Source organism: Atta colombica, unplaced genomic scaffold (assembly GCF_001594045.1).
Source record: "Atta colombica isolate Treedump-2 unplaced genomic scaffold, Acol1.0 scaffold175, whole genome shotgun sequence".
In the NCBI taxonomy this organism is placed as follows: Eukaryota; Metazoa; Arthropoda; class Insecta; order Hymenoptera; family Formicidae; genus Atta; species Atta colombica.
The window spans coordinates 851,200-868,218 of NW_017259266.1; the positions used below are offsets into that span (position 1 = coordinate 851,200).

At 29.1% G+C, this 17,019-nt stretch overlaps 1 protein-coding gene across 1 annotated transcript in view; it reads left to right on the forward strand.

Annotated features, from left to right (window-relative positions):
- Positions 1–17,019, forward strand: part of LOC108686323 (elongation of very long chain fatty acids protein AAEL008004-like) — a 34,546-nt gene that overhangs the window by 1,846 nt on the left and 15,681 nt on the right. Inside the window, exon 2 of the mRNA XM_018191583.1 lies at positions 15,632–15,972. Coding sequence (XP_018047072.1) covers positions 15,634–15,972 — 339 coding nt within the window. The 5' untranslated portion in view covers positions 15,632–15,633. The remainder of the gene's footprint in view (positions 1–15,631; positions 15,973–17,019) is intronic.

A 17,019-nucleotide genomic window follows, 5' to 3' on the forward strand; every position in this document is an offset into this window, starting at 1 on the left:
TACCTAATATATAGAATTTTTACTTAAAGAAAATTACGATTTGAACAAAATGGAAAATTTTCTTTTTATTTTATGGATTATCACATGCCCAAAAATATTTGAAACTTTTTCGACTTTCTAACGAAAGTTTAAAATTTTTCCCACAAAATTGTTTTTTAAAAATATGTCTAAAATTTGTTATTACTATTATATTAAATAAAAGGAGCATTCTGACTATTGCTCATAAAATATTAAAAATCATTTCAATTTAAAAAAAAAATCAATTCTTACAGCTGAAATTTTGCTCTATCATATAATACACACATACACATACGCGCACGTACACACACACACACACACACACACACACACACACACACACACACACACACACACACATATATATATTAGGTTGAAACAAGAATTCGTTGCCCTATTTTATTTATATCATATTTAAATGTTTTAAAAAAAATTTGTAATTACATATATGTGTATATACGTATATATACGTGTACGCAACACAAACTATTATTATTATTTATGTTATTTCATGCACAAAATAATTTATTTAATATGAAATCAAAATTATCTTATTAGAATTTTAATTTAAATTTCTATTAGCAAACAATTTTCGCGAAAATAACTTGATATTTATGTCATGTCTATCTATATCGTGTTGTTTGAAACTATCACTAAAATAGAATAAATAAACTTTTTCAAAATGAGGCATACTTTAATAACATATTTTTATACTTTAGTAAGATTTTTGAAAAAGTTACATTAGTATTTTGACATTAATCTTTTGTACTGTAATATTTATTGCTCTGTTGAAAGTAAATTTTTGACTGCAATTCTTGTGAAATTTTTAATTGTGTAATATTTATCGTTTTGTATGTAATATATTTCGTATAAGAATGATATTTCGAAATAAGAAAGATGTGATCATAATTTTTAGAATATTTTTAATTTTTATAAGAAATTTTTAAACAAATATAAAAAAATAAAATATTGTTAAATTTCTTGAGCAAGTAAATTAAATTTAATTAATTCACATAAAGTTATTAAATTTTTATACACGTTTTTAAATTAATTTTATACGTGTATTGAAGATCTTAAAGCTACTAAAAATTTTTTAATTTTTAGAGATGTATTTTAAAAAATATAAAATAATTAAAGATTATTAATGTGTAGCAAATCGCATAGTTTGTTAGTTTGTATAACATTCGGATATATGTAAATATGAATTTTCGAGAGTTTGTAAATAGTAATTCACCTGCGTTATACAATCGAGACGTTTCGCTGCAAAACATCCGTACAATTATTATAGAACTATAGAAACATTGTCATTGCCTCAATTCAAATTAATTCTAATTCTATCGTTAATATCGACGTGTATTTCAGCAGGTATAACAGGCAGGAAAAGAGAAATAGAGAGAGAGAAAGAGAGAGAGAGAGAGAGAGAGAGAGAGAGAGAGAGAGAGAGAGAGAAATTCTTACATAGAAACTTCACACACTTGACAGAAATTATATCGGCTACCTATGTATTCATGCATTCAATTCTCATTCAACTACCTACCTTAATATAACCCTCACATATATGTTCGAGCACGTGAAATGCGTCACATTACACAACCATTCGAAACACGCTGTAATATTCGGCACAAGGTCGCTGGACCGTTTTTCGAGCCAGTTTCTTAACAAACATGGTGTGATTTCATGTATCCAAGGAAAACGGATTCTGCTCTTTCAAAGCGACATCAAAAGCGCGTAAACATGCGTAATTTATGGATAGTTCAGTCAATGTCTCCAAGCAAATGACTCCAAACTCATGTAATTCTGAATTTGATTAGTTAGACTTGAAAATATAAGAATAATATTGATATCGTTTGTATCTAATTTTTATGATCTAGTTCGATTAAATCCGAAGTGACATATGAAGTAATATTGGGTTATCCGGAAAGTTCGTACCGATTTTGAAGAAAAATTGAACGTAGAAGATTTAAATTTTTAATTTTATTTATTAAATTTAAATTTTTTGCGGCACGAACTTTCCGGACAATACTAATAAAATAATACTGATATGAATCTAATTCTTCAATTAACAGTAATTATTGTAATAGTTTAATTATCGTCCTTACTGAATACCAATAAATGAGCATATCAGATTGCAGGAATTATATTCACGTAACGGTTAATAATTATACACAAAATAGACGAAGAATAGTAAAACGGCGAAAGTTTAAAGATATAGCTAAACTAAAAATTTAAAGATATAGCTAAACTAAAATATATGCCGATTTGATATTGACAGATTGAAATATTAGTAGATTATCGTTTTCCAATGTGTGACAATATGCATGCTATGTAACGAGTGTCAACATTACTTATTCTAACGGATATTGGCAAATTTCCGATTTTTTTTCTATTCAAAAACGTGTACTTCACGGTGATAATATAGTTTCCGCTTAAAATTAGGAACAATCGACCTCAACTACGACAAGAAAATCGCATAATGTAAATTGTTTTATAACCGAAGACGCATAGTAAATATCAATTTGTTCCGCAAGAATCAGAACTTACTGTTTTTTTCCTTATTTTTTTTTTAAATTTTGTTAGAATGTATCCTATGATTATTGATTATTCTTGAATTATTGCTGTAACGTGTTATATCTCTTTAAGATAGATTATTCGTTTCTTTATAATTATTTTAAACTAATAAATTAAAACATTTTTCATGTAAAATATTGTAATTACATTCTTTTATTTACTAATCCTTAAAAAATTACGTACGTTAAAACATAGTTATTTCTTAAAGTATTCAAGGCAAAAGACATTTATGTCATATATTGTTACGATATATATCATTTCTAAGTCAAAGATTTGTCAAATGATTGTCAATACATAGTAAGACAGTAAGAAAAAAAGATAATAAGAAATAAAAATTACAACTTTATAATAACTTACAATAAAATGTCACAACAAATTGATCAAGATTTATCTAAATACCTTTGATAAAAAGAATTTATCTTAGTTTACTGTCAATATGTATATTCTATCAGAAAATTAATAGTTTTCAGTTATATAAAATCTTTAAAAGTTCAATATTAATTAAATGAAAAAACATTTTAAATAGGTACTTCAATATTTAAACGCGTGCTTTCTTTGAGCTCGTTAATCATAATAGAATTCTTTAGATTTTTATTGCCTTGTTAGACCTAAGATGAAGAGATGATAAAGTAATTGTACTTAATTAAGTTCTTCAACATCGTTAGTTTCCACCGAGATTAATAATAATCGTCATGCAGAAAATGAAGAAAGACGTTTACACGAAAGATTTCGACGAATGATTTCATGTGTGTGTGACACAATATGTCTGTGCAAAGCTTTGAAGATATTTTATTCTAGTCAAGGCTAAGATCTCTCCGACAGTAGTGTGTCGAAAGAGTGGTAACGCACCGTTGCTTTTATCCAAATCGAGGACATTAAAACACTTGAGAATTGCAAATAATTACTTTCAAGTTAACGATAACGAAACTTTCTTGCGTTATCCTTTAAATATCTATTATCTAAAATTCATACTCTTTAAGTATCAATTGCCAATTAATTCAATCTATACTGATATTCATGTATAATTTAGTCTAAATGTATGCACAAAACTTAAAATTGACGAAAATTAAATATGGTTTATCTAAGATTTATGTAAAAAATATTTTGCATATATAAAATGCCTTAAATTCCCGCGTTTGAAAATTTTAGTAATAAATATTTGTAATAAATATATATCGTTCTTATTTTCAATTACTTCTTACAGAACATTTTGTACCTTTCAAAATATTATTTTTCATTGTGTCACATTTCTCTAAATTATCAAATTTGTTTTCTAACCTAATTCTGCAAAAACACCTTCCTTTCCAGAACTAAACAAAGTTGCCCTATGAGTAATTTTAGTGTGCAAACAGTTTTAGTCGAAAAACGTGCTTTCACGTCGAACAAGAAGTTGAGTAATTTTTACGGTTTACCAATCGGCATGTCGATTAGCACGTAAAACATTAAAATGATGAATTAGAAAATTGCAGGGTATATTACAATTAAATTCTCAAAAGTACTATCGGCAAAGAAAGTAGAACTACGACAGTGATGTACAATAATTAGTTTTACAACGCAGTTGTTGAATGCACCTGACTTCGTTTCGCGGTCGAAGACAAAACCGTCTCGTGCGATTAACTTTGATCATAAATTTCAGGAGGGAGAGACAGGTGCGCGATATTATGAATTTTTTTTATCTACTTTTCTGAAAAGAAAAATGTGTGCTGCGGATCGGATCGTCAGATTTTTTTGCGTTTTCATTGAAAAGAAATGCCTAACACGAAAACTCAGGGAAGAATGTGGGGTATTATGTGGAGGATAAGATTACTCTTAAAGAAATTTAATACTATAAATCGGTTAGTGATAAATTACTTATTTTGAAATTAAAAACTAACAATTCTTTTAACACTAATAATACTTTATATTAAAAGTGTTGAATATTAAAAACGCTGTTATTAGTGCTTTAAAATAAATAAATGGTAAAGCGAGCATATAGGAGCTCAGAAAATATTGCACAGATTTAATATATTAATACAAGTTTAATGGTAACGGGAGAAAATAATGTTTTGAGTCTTCCTTAGATTAGAAAAATTTTATAAAAATAAAAAATTATATTAATAAATATTAAAATTAAATATAAATATATCTCATACGTTAATGTTGCATACATAGATTATTTAGTTACTCATAAATTAATTTCTAATTTATTTACATTATATATCGTCATTTTACTAATGCTATTATAAATCCGCGCTTCCACTTAGGCGTTTCTAAATAAATGCTCTCGTTGGGTGGTGAAAACGGTTCTTAAAAGTCGATACACTTCGATCACGCAAGAACAGGCTAGTAGCACAGAGAAATTAGCGAATAATACCTTTTTTCTTTTTTTGCTACATAAGAAAAGAATTACACGATGATATTTAACAGATAAATCCGTTTTATGATATAGGATGCTCATTTCCGGAATGATAGTAGAGGAAGAGGTAATCGCCGAAGGCGAATCGCTAGTGAGAGTCGTTGAGCAGAAACGTTAAGCTAGTACCATTAAACGAGTATCGAAGAAAAAGAAATGAAGATACTTGACAAAAATATATCTATAAATCGTATCTGAAGCAAAATCATCACGAAGCATATCATAATTTATCATAATTATGCACAATATGCAATAATGTGCAGTATTAATCAAAATGCTGCATTTTTTCTCTTTTACGGCAAATTAATTAATTATAATAAGCGGAACGAACGACTCCATAAAGTTGTAAATTTCCTTTTGAAGAAGTGAAGCGCATTCTATGAAAAGAAGAAAGTAGACAGAAAAAATTAATTGGTTTAATAGAAATTAGTATTCTATAAAAACTCTTCGGGATTATATTTCTCTTTTTTCAAAATTAGATATAAATCATTAAAAATCAATATTAGAAAAATATTCAATGCATTACAAAGCAAGTTTTAAAAATATGGCACATTTTCTAATATTTGTCAAAAATAATAGAAAATGCATGTTGCCACATAGAATTCGCTTTAAAGATGATTATTAGTTACAAATTAATTCTATTAGAAATTTATCTATAATAATATAAGTGTATAATATAAAAACAAAATGTTTAATCTTTTTATTAAGACAAACGTAAAAAGCATGAACCTGTATTGCCGAACGTTCCAATAAGAACTATTTATTTTTCATATTCGTATGGAATAAGTTGTAGAATTTAAAGAATAATTTGTAAAGTACAGAATCTAAGGTAAAAAGATAAGAAAGTGGCATCGTGATAAAAATTCACTGACATGAAAACCATGCAAAAATCACCGAAGGCGTATTACGCGTCACATTTAATAACCAATGTAGCATTACCTACTTAGCACGCTCTTCTTCGACTCTCACCAATGATAATTCAGAGATTAAAGTAAAAATATCTAAAACATGAGAATATAATATCTTACAAACGAGTATACAATATTCTATCAAATAATATTATTATTATTATTCTTTCTTATATCTCAAAAGGAAAACTTTATCGTAAAGAAGCAGCGATCACGTACCATAAATTGCAAATTGTAGATCATAGACGTTCATCATGTTCCGTTCGTGCGGATCGAGATATTCCACTTGGAGTACAAATGCATTAAATTATTTTTCGATAATAATTATATAGTAAAGAATAATATAACAAGTGTAATCAAAAGCGTGATTAGCGTGATTAAGAAGGATATATTATTTATAAATGTAACAGCAAAAAAATAGACAAAATATTTAATTCCATTTAGTATTTCCATTTAATATTTACTGAAAAATGAAGTTAATCATGTAGTTAATTATATGCATTTAAGTATAACAGACAGTCAAAATGAACATAATTAATCATATATAATAAACAATTAATCATATTTAGATTGTTTCAAAACGCAAAAAAAAATGAAACAGGTTTGTAAATACTTTTGTAAGTACAGCATTTAGCGACATTTGTTTGCTGAGCACTTGCGAAAGTAAACAAAAAGATAGTGGAGAGATGATGAAATCAGTCCATAAAATACTGGGCGAAAGGTAAAGTTGTCCTTTTGTTGCATCTATGTATATACCAACATTAGCTCCGATGTTATTCAAGCGTGTTTTCTTGACACGATTCTAATCCGGTCAATATGAATCTCTCGACCGCAATTCCTTAATTTATTGTTCGTGATTAGACGAATCACAATTGAATTCTTTCGCAAAAACTAACAGTCTCACTAACAGTCTCTCCGACTATTCGTACTATTCAATCGACTAACATTTGTGTTTAAAATGAGATAACGGAGTGCAATAAATTAACAAAAATTGCAATTTAAAATCTTTATAATATAGATTTATATATTCAAGATATTTTTTTAGAAAAATATAAGTTATGAAAAAATAATAGCTCTTTTAATCTCATCTTCATACAGAGAGAAAAGTGATGTAATATTGTGATTGTAATAATTTGTGATTGTAATTGCATGAAAAAATAATTATGGTTAGAAACTGTATTTTTATAATACTGCCATAATAATATTAATAACTATATAGACCATCTATCAAAAAAATATAAATATACAGTACAGTGTAAATATATTATACCGAGAAAATGGCTATAAATTTTATAGTTAAATTAATAATTGCAACCATTTTTTTCTCTTAACGTAGAATATATATTTGATTAAAAATATATAGCTTTTTTCAGAATGATATGATTATACTAAATTAATCAGCCAAATTAATAGTATCTCGAATATTTTTAATCAAGATAAAATTCGAGAAAAAGTTAAAATAGCCTGATAAAATTAGAGATAAAAAACATAAATATTTATAATATAATTGATTTCATTACCATATCATTCTGTAAAAAAAATTATTTACTTTAGCAAAATGTATATTCTATATTGAGATAAAAAAGTTGTTACAAATAATATCTTCGGTACTTTAAAACAAGTCTCTTTCGAAGACGATTCGCGATGTGAGTCCTGAAAGTAAAAAGGAACGTGCGTGCAAAAAGAGAAGTTGCGCTTGAGAGAGTACGAAATATGGACCGAGGAAAGAAAGGTCGAAGAAAATAAAAGGAAAGAGCCGCTTGGTTTCAGTCATGACAACAGCCGCGAATGACGACGATGAATATCTCGCATGCGACGTGATACACCACGAGAGGCCGATCGGTAATTAACCGGACGGCACGACCCACTTACCCACTAAACTCGAAGAGCCATCCATCGTGCGGATGTTACCTTCGTCATCATCATAGGAATTCTCTCCCATTGAGAGAGAACCCACGAAAAAGATGACACCGGCTACACAACGTTTCTCTCTTTCTTCTTATCCTTCTTCTCTCGCTTTCAACTGATCTCACCCTCCTTATCTGGTACTCTCGCAAGACTTTCTCTATATAGCAAGTACCGTTTGACTCTACAGATCTGTGCTCGGCATCGTCGAGATAAAACGGTACGGCGAGATTCACATACCGGATATCTCGCGTGAAACACGTGCTGCTATTAACCTTGTTGGTTATAACGATATATATTTCATCTCGACATCGAACTCTTAACATGAATGATATTAACCGACATTTATATTATATTCGATTCTTATTTCAAGATCGTCTTAATTTATGTCTTAAGATACAAATACGACTGTGTGGGCGGTATTCATAGTCGGACCTTATATTTAAGACCGTCTTAAGTACAGTTTTAAGATATCATGAACCAATCAGATTAGAATCATCCGCATTAATGACTTAAGACATTACTTAATAGAAGCTTAAAATAAAAATCGATTATGAATACTGACCTGTAATTTATAACATCTTAAGATAGTCTTAAATATGAAAATCGATTATAAATATTGGCCTATTATTTATTCTCTAAATTAGAATAGAATCTCATTTAAATCTAATCTTAAAAAAGAGTGGTTCAATTTTCAATCTTTAAGAGGGACATTTCACTCTTCAGAGTCAAATTCACTCTAAAAGTTTTAGAAAATAAAATAAAGTAAGAGTATATTTGTAAATTTTATTTTTCTGTTCTATAAAATAGATAATATTTTTCTGATTAAAAATAATTATTTATTATTATTTGCGGTATTGTATAAAATTGATTAGATTATTTATTTATTTAAACAATTTTGCAAATAATAAATAAATAATAAAAATTTTATTAAATTATTTTTTATTGTGTAATTGAGTCATGTAAAAAGGTGAAAGAAGATTATGATAATTTAAGAGGCAAATGTATATTAATAAGATCTAGCACAAGCGAATGTTAATATTGTATGATTAACTTCATTAAAAATTCGATCCTTAACGAAAGATCTACTTTCATTTAAGCAATGCAGAACATATTTATTAAGAAACTTATAGGTGCGAAACTTAATCCAAATTCATGATAAACGATGCATTGCAATTATGTTTTGTGTAATTCCGGTCTACAACATTGACATCGCCTACATGCGGATATCAGTTTTAATAACACTTATTTAGAGTGACATAAGATCCGTGTCGCGAGTTAAGGTTGAATATTTCGAGGTCTGTGTGTCGCGGAATATAAAGCAAGGTTTTTTCACTCGCGAGCTAATGCGTTTTGGTGTAATGCACATACAAAGCGCACGCACAACGCTGTGAAAAGTATAATCGTTGAAAAAAAATTAGAAAAGAAAGATAGACCGCTCCAGATCGCAAGTCAGCGAGAAAAGGTTGAAGGGCCATATAACGACATTGGGCAACCTTCAGCTGTGTATTACTTCTGTTTTCGCAGTTCGCGGAACTGCAATATCAATTACGCAAACTACAATTATGCAAACTCTCCGCTGGCCTTAAAATACCGGCCGCAGCGATGATCGCGGCTCGTTTAATTTTCCAGTCTACTTATTGCTTGCTCATCCCCCGTGTCTAAAGAGATCTACAGTCATATTTCGATGCTTCTATGCATTCGATAACTGCTATGATAAGCCAATACATCATTTCTATTCGTATAATTGCGTTAGGTGCAGTTCACGTCGATATTTATCGGAGAAGAATTTTGGAGCGATAGTCTGTGTTTTGCCGGAAATTTTAAGGTGATTTGATCGAGAACTTTAAAGCAGTAATGTAACCAATTTCCACCAATGTAGATTAACTTTAATCTCGGTTCAACTTATTCTTCGTCTTTTTCTAGTTCTAAAGATTAGAAAAAGATGAGAGAGATTAAGTCGTTTAAAAGATAAAAAAAGTCATAAAGATTCAACTTTTCGTCTATTCTTTAAACTTCTACTTTGGAACACGATTTTTCGGAATTTTCACTAACGATTCGATAATTTTTGATAAATATTACGTATAAAACATTTTTTTTAATTTTAGCAGTAGAAAGATTTTTTTAATTACCTCTGTATAATTTAATATGATTGCACTAGGTGCAATTCACTCTAATTCATCAGAGAAAAGAATTTCAGAACGATAGTTCTGTGTTTTAAATTACGTTGAAAATTTTTAAGTGATTTAATCGAGATTACTTTCAATCAAAACAACAAGATCAAAAGATAAAAAGATAAAGATCTATCTTTTCCATTCTTTAAACTTCTACTTTGGAATTTGGATTCTCGAAACCTTTAAGTAACGATTTGGCAATTTTTGATAAATATTACGTATGACATGATTCTTTAAAAAGTTCTAGTAGCAGGAAGATATTATAGTTGCATCATGATTATGAAAATTATGAGCAATCTTATGTCAGAAATCATATCGTCGACTCTTCTCTTTCGACCTTCTCTTTTTCTCTGCAGGCATAATTCAAAACGTTCTTGTAAAAATGATAATAGATGTCTCGTCAAATTGTCATAATTACATTACGAATACGGAAATCATGAGTGATCGAGTGTCACAAATTGCAAAAACATTTTACGCGAACTCTTCGTCACGATAAGTTGCCACCCGATGTGGCGGTGACAAAAAAAGATCAGAAACGTTTCCGAGAGTAGTTACGTAGAGCCTAAATCGGGCGCGGAAGAGGAAACCAAGTAGACGAAAATGATTTAGGCGATTACACGATTACCTCTTACGAGAACAAACTGTCTCTACCGCGATTACACGAATCAGTTGTTATGCGCGAAAGTTCGCGACTCATCGCTAATAATCGTCAAACGTCGTCAGATTAACGAAAACGCAATCTAATCGTACAGCATAATGTGTACGGCGTGGTAAGATTACGAAATTGATTTCTTTTTTGATAAACAGCGAGAAAGTGTCATTCATGAATTTAATGCTGTCCATTGGCGACACAAGTAATGCTGACAAAGCTCGATAAGTATGTTATGACGCGACAAAAAGAGAGCGAGATGTGCAAAATCGTTGATGGGCGATATAACAAATTTGTCATCTGCATCATGACTGTCTCGCGATTATATGAGGAGCTTATCGAAAAAGATCAAATGTTCGCGAGTGATTACGTGTGTATATTTACGGTAAAACTCGCTAGATAATCTCCGACAAGTACTGCAGTTTATTCTTGTTAATCTCTCTTCGTGTCATCTTTCTTTTTGAACATACAACGTAAACAAATTATAGATGCAGAATGATTGCTGTTAGAGTTGAACAAGCACTTAACGATTAAATTGAAGAAAGATGTTTCCGTTACAAGGCATGTGGAAGTAAATGAAAGTAAATGAAAATAAGACGTATTAAAAAAGAATAATTTAATTCAATATATGTAAAGCAAAAATTTCGTACATATTTATAAATACATATAAATTACACATTCATTATGTTTCACATTAACAAATAACGTTGTTTTCTATTTCGCTGACAATTATGTGGTTAAACTATTGCCGTTGTGAATTTCTCTTTTTTGCTAGAGATGTTTAGAGACGATTTTCTAATATAATATAATTTGTAAATAACAAAAATTGTCAATAATAAAGTTATTATAGGTATTATAGATTCCTTCATTATTATAACAAAATAATGAACAAATATATGGGGAAGTAAAAGTTCACGCAGTAATCGATGCGCAAATTTAATCATACAATAATTAGTTCATTATATATAATAATAATTTATGTGTCTGGACGCATTTCGATTTATTTCAAGTCATTATCAACGGCGATTTATTTGATTATACATGGTTTTGTAGAGATGCAACAGTCACGATGCCATTCATCTTATCAAAAAGATTCCTGCGTTCTTAGTAGTTTGACAAAAATTGTGACAATTATAAAATTGATTCTAAAATTCGAAACTCTCCTGAGTTTTCCTTTAATTCTTCAACCGGCACATTTTCTATATAATCCATTTTTTTTACACATTAAAGTAGATAGATTTTAGAACAATTTATAGTAATTTGAAACGTAATATATAATTGAAAAATATAATTGAAAAATTCTGAGATTTAAGAGTTAATCCATTGACATCTATTAATCTATGTCGAGCATTAAAATCGTATCGTTCGACAGCTTCAATCCAAAGAAACTGTCGAGAAATCATTAGAAATCAATGGTCAGGTTCTAAATTGCATGTGTCATTAGCTTTATTACTGAACAACGATGATGCGTGAGATTTAGCACAGAGCAAAATCACATCTGTTCGATTTATCTCAACGCAGCGACGCACATATTAGTGTCTGATTAATGTCTGACGCGTGTCTGACACTTTATTTAAAATTAATTAATTTAATATTGGCATTACAAAAATAGAATTTATTTATTTAACATTTATCTGCAATTATTCATTAACGTATTTTTAAGCTGTCGATTTTTTTGCGAAATATAATTTATAGTGTGCTGAATTAGAAAATTTGTAGTGCTACAAATTTTAAAATTCAAGCAATTGTAATCTTGTTAAAAATAAACGAAATTTCAATTTTAAAAAGAATTTTTAACCTTAAAATCTCTACGTTCGAAAAATTTTGTATCCTTTGAGTATCTATAAGTTGATAATTTGATAATTTTCTATATAGTCGACTACAAACTTAACAAAATGAGAAATTTTCTTCTCTATCTGTAAACCTGTCACAAGCCCAAAAAAATTACAAAAATTCGACTTTCTAAGTGAAAGTTTAAAATTTTTATTTTTTTAAAATGTTGCTAAAATTTTTTGTTACTGAGTTATCATAACTTAAATAATAAAAAAGCATTTTGACTTTAATTACTCATAATTTCACCAAAAAATCATCATATCGCAATTCAAAAGACAGACTCTCGAAGTTGAAACTTTGCGAATGTTATAATTGCAAATTTTTTTTTAAAACATGTAGATACAAAGTAGCGCTACGAACTTTTGTTCCAATACCCAATTCTGCATTAAATGGATTAGATATATCGGGATTTGCTAAAACGTACAATTGTTTGTATCAATAGAGATTGCTTCTTTTTCAAGAATGTAGGCTGAGGTAAGTGAAGATTCGTGATGCATTAATTTCACACATTTCACGTTCAGCGTCGTTGCATATGTGAATCTCTGACATCGTTGTGTTCACTCGAAAGAAGCGAAAACAGTGATTTATTAGGTCGTATAGAAAACGAGGCGAAAAAGGAAAATGCGGAGAGGTAATGGAAGGAGAAGGACGAAAGCGCAAGGGAAGGAGGAAACCGGTTCACATCCGTGCGTAAAGTCGCAGCGAAAACACGACACAATAACGATGATTTCGCGATAACGCCGAGATTCTTAAATGATATTCGCAGCTTCCTGACCTATTGCGTTCACGTCGAAGACTTTGATCAACGATTAGAATGACATGTAATATACGTATATTCCGTGTGCGTAAACGTGAGCGGAAAGAGTTATCCGGGAATCCCATCCGCACGATTGTAGGATTGCTGTAATCTTTGACTCTCTCTCAACACACACTCGCACACATACGAATTTCTAATAAAATATATTAGATATAAATAAGTAATCCACTATTTTTATATAAATTTAATATTTATTTCGACTCCTGACCGATGTAATATTTTTCGCAATAAATTTATTTACAGTTTTCCAGTACATTAATCATCTTTTTAATAGGGTGACAGATTGAGCATCAAATTATTAAATGCTTATCAATTTAATTTGTGATATTATTATAGTAATTTAATTGTGTTTATAAATCCGAAAAATCATTTTGGCGCGTAATTTAAATGACTACATATTTTAGTATATAAATTCACATAGAAATTATTTAAAAGCATCTAAGATCCAGTTTCAACCATAATAAGCATTAAACTTTTACTTGTTGTATATTCACATATACAGTCTTAATACATCGTTTATCAATATTTACTGCCAAAACATATCGACATAATTTAACCATGAAAATAATACATATATTTTTAATATTTTTCAATATTTTCTTTCACTTTTCAGAATTATAAATTTCGACTTGACAGAAAGATTGTCTTTACTTGTGATGAATTCATAAATTTATTTCCTTTTTTTTTCTGATATTTTTTTTAAATTATTTGTCAAACATAGCATGTTGCATCGACCAGAACCTAACCTAACCAGAACAAATGATAGTTTGAAGGCATTACATCCTTTGAGTACGCTGGGTGCGGTAAAATATCTTAACCATGTTGCAATAATATCTTTGATTTGCAATAATATCTTAATATCAATTTCGTCACAAGAAACCGAGCAATGCTCATTTCGGTCTCATAAAGCAAAATTAGTTTCAATTGGTATTCACGTAGCACCTTCAAATTATCATTTGTTCCGGTCGATGTAACATATATTTTGTCTGACAAAAAATTTAGAAATGCTGAAAAAATAAAAAGTGGCTCGAATTCATTATTTAAATGAGTGCGGAAAAATGTTATTCGGCCAAAGCAAATCTTCGTACTTAATAATACTTTTTGGGAATTAATACAATTTTCAATTCATGTCAATTGTGTGCTAATTATTTGTCGATATTGAAATATACAGTCTTAGACTAAAGCTGGAGTTATATCATAAATTAAATTGACAAGCAATCGATAATATTAAATTGAACAATTTAATATTATTGATGGTAACGAACATCTTTAAAACTCTGTAAATCATTTCTTGCAAAAAATTACTTCAGCCGGAGTTCAAACCTGCATTTCTCGAATTCCGTGCTGGCGTCTAGAAATTCATTACAAATAAAAACTAATCTTTCATCAAATCAGAAGCTTTTACATATAATACGAAAAAGAAGAAAACAGAAGTTGAATCAATTTCTAAAAAAAAATTTTTTTGTTAAACATTAATTTTCCAATTGTTTCTCTATTTTACAGCTTACAGCCAATTAAGGAAAATCTAATAAGCTTAAAAATCAATAGAATTTTCTCAAAATTTTTTAATAACATATATATTTTTTTATTTTATTATATAGATTACTTTACATGATCTCCTATAGCGATACAAAAATTTTCATTTACAAAATGAATTTTTTTTTAAATAATGTACACTCACATGCGCGTAACTTTTTTTATCAAAAATAATCGTAAATTAAAAGATCTTATCCGAACAAGAAATTAATTCTTGTCCGAATCGGATTTGACTAAACAATCTGTATGAATGTAAGTCATCAGGGCTAAGTTATAATTGACAATAAACCGGATTAAATTAGGTGCCTTGATTTGCACATACTTAGAAATTCCATAAAACTTTAGGGTAATAATTTTTTCACTACTAAATGAAATGTGGTTCCTGCACGCATTAATTCTTCATCGAATTATAAAGAACGATCATATCTTCCTAGTTATGCGCTTAGCTGATTTCAGAAAGATGTAAAAAAATCTCCTAAAGAATGACCTTTATAATCTATGTTAACAATATTCGAAAATATATAAAAAATATATACTATGTATTTTATATATTCATTTTCTCTCTACATAACTACAAAAAAATGAAACTTTTCCTTTGCACTCAATTTGATAAATAAATGTTTTGAGTATATCATCTATTTTTCATGCATTATATAAAAATAAATGCAGTATAAAAATATTCCAAAATTAATAAAAATCTAAAAGTAATATTTACAAAGTTTTTTTAGAAACATCTGCTTAGATTTAAAATATTTTAATTCCCGATGAAATCTTATAATTATAAGATTATATCATAATTACATTTTTAATAATATTGATTTGTATTTTTAGAGATGGCGTCGGCGGCAGCAGAATTAGTAGCAGAGAGAGAGCCGGAGTTGAGGATCGAGATGACAGATTCAAATAGGACATTCGGAAGTGCCCAGGGTCTAGTCAGAATGGCTCTGGATCAATACACGGAAATTCTCACGACAGTTTCCGATCCACGTGTTAGCGACTGGCCGTTAATGGATTCACCCGTTCCGACAATCCTTATCGTGCTCCTTTATTTGTACGTCGTTGTCATATTCGGCCCGCGTATGATGGCCAACAGAAAGCCATATAAACTCAGAGGAGTCCTGGTAGCATATAACGCGTTTCAAGTCGTCTTCTCACTAGGAATGATGTACGAGGTAAACATTTTTTTATTATTTTCAAAAAAATAAGATAAACTTATCATGAATATATTATAAAAGTGCATAATTTGGAAAAATATTCGCTTGGAAGGTCTGTGCAAATTTTCAAAGTTTAAATAAAAATATTTTTTATTTAAATTTTTAATCTGTAATATACATTTTATATACATTTTATATACATTTTATATCCACAATGTTTTTCTATTTTGTAAATATTTTCATAATCCTTTTCATACAGAAATCGAATTTTTGAACAAAGCAGAATTTTTAAAAATTATTTACACTGTAAAAAGTGCAGTGTTTAAAATATCTTTGCAAAACAAACGTTTAATAATAGAAAATTGTTCAATTTTAAACGTTTTTTAATCCAAACACATAGTGTTCTGTTTATTGAAAAAATTTAAAACTAAAACATTTTTAAAAAACGTAGACAAGAATAGAATTTTTTAATATTTTAAAATTGAACACTTCCTTTTTGAATATACTGAAAAATTCGCACAAACTTTCAGACAACTTAATCAAACGTCTTTTCAAAATATTAACTGACTATTATTATATATATTAATAGACTAACGTAATATATCTAATTAAATACAATAAGGAAAATTGGTCTAATTTGAAATCGCTATATTATGAAACGAAATATAATAGAGGAGTTGAAAGAGATATAATCGATAGGCAAACAAATATTCAGAATCAGGAAAGTAGATGAAGAAGCGCATAAGTTAGAAATCTTATAATTTATGGAATCATACAATCCATGGTAAAAACAATGGTATAAACAATACTCGTAGAAAATGCAAAAGAAATGGAAGGAATAAGAGAGAAAGAAAAAGAATGAGAGCATTAAGGGAAAGAGAAAGAAAGAGCCTCGAGACAACCTTCCATGTCACCCTTGACTTTCGCGTTTTCTTACATCCATTATTAAGTTCTCGTTATAGCGTATATAACGTGCAAAGTTCATGAGTGCCGACGATCCGGCAGGATCTAAGGCCTCAGCTGACGGTTGGAAGCCGGTCAAACAACTCACTCGTTATATATATA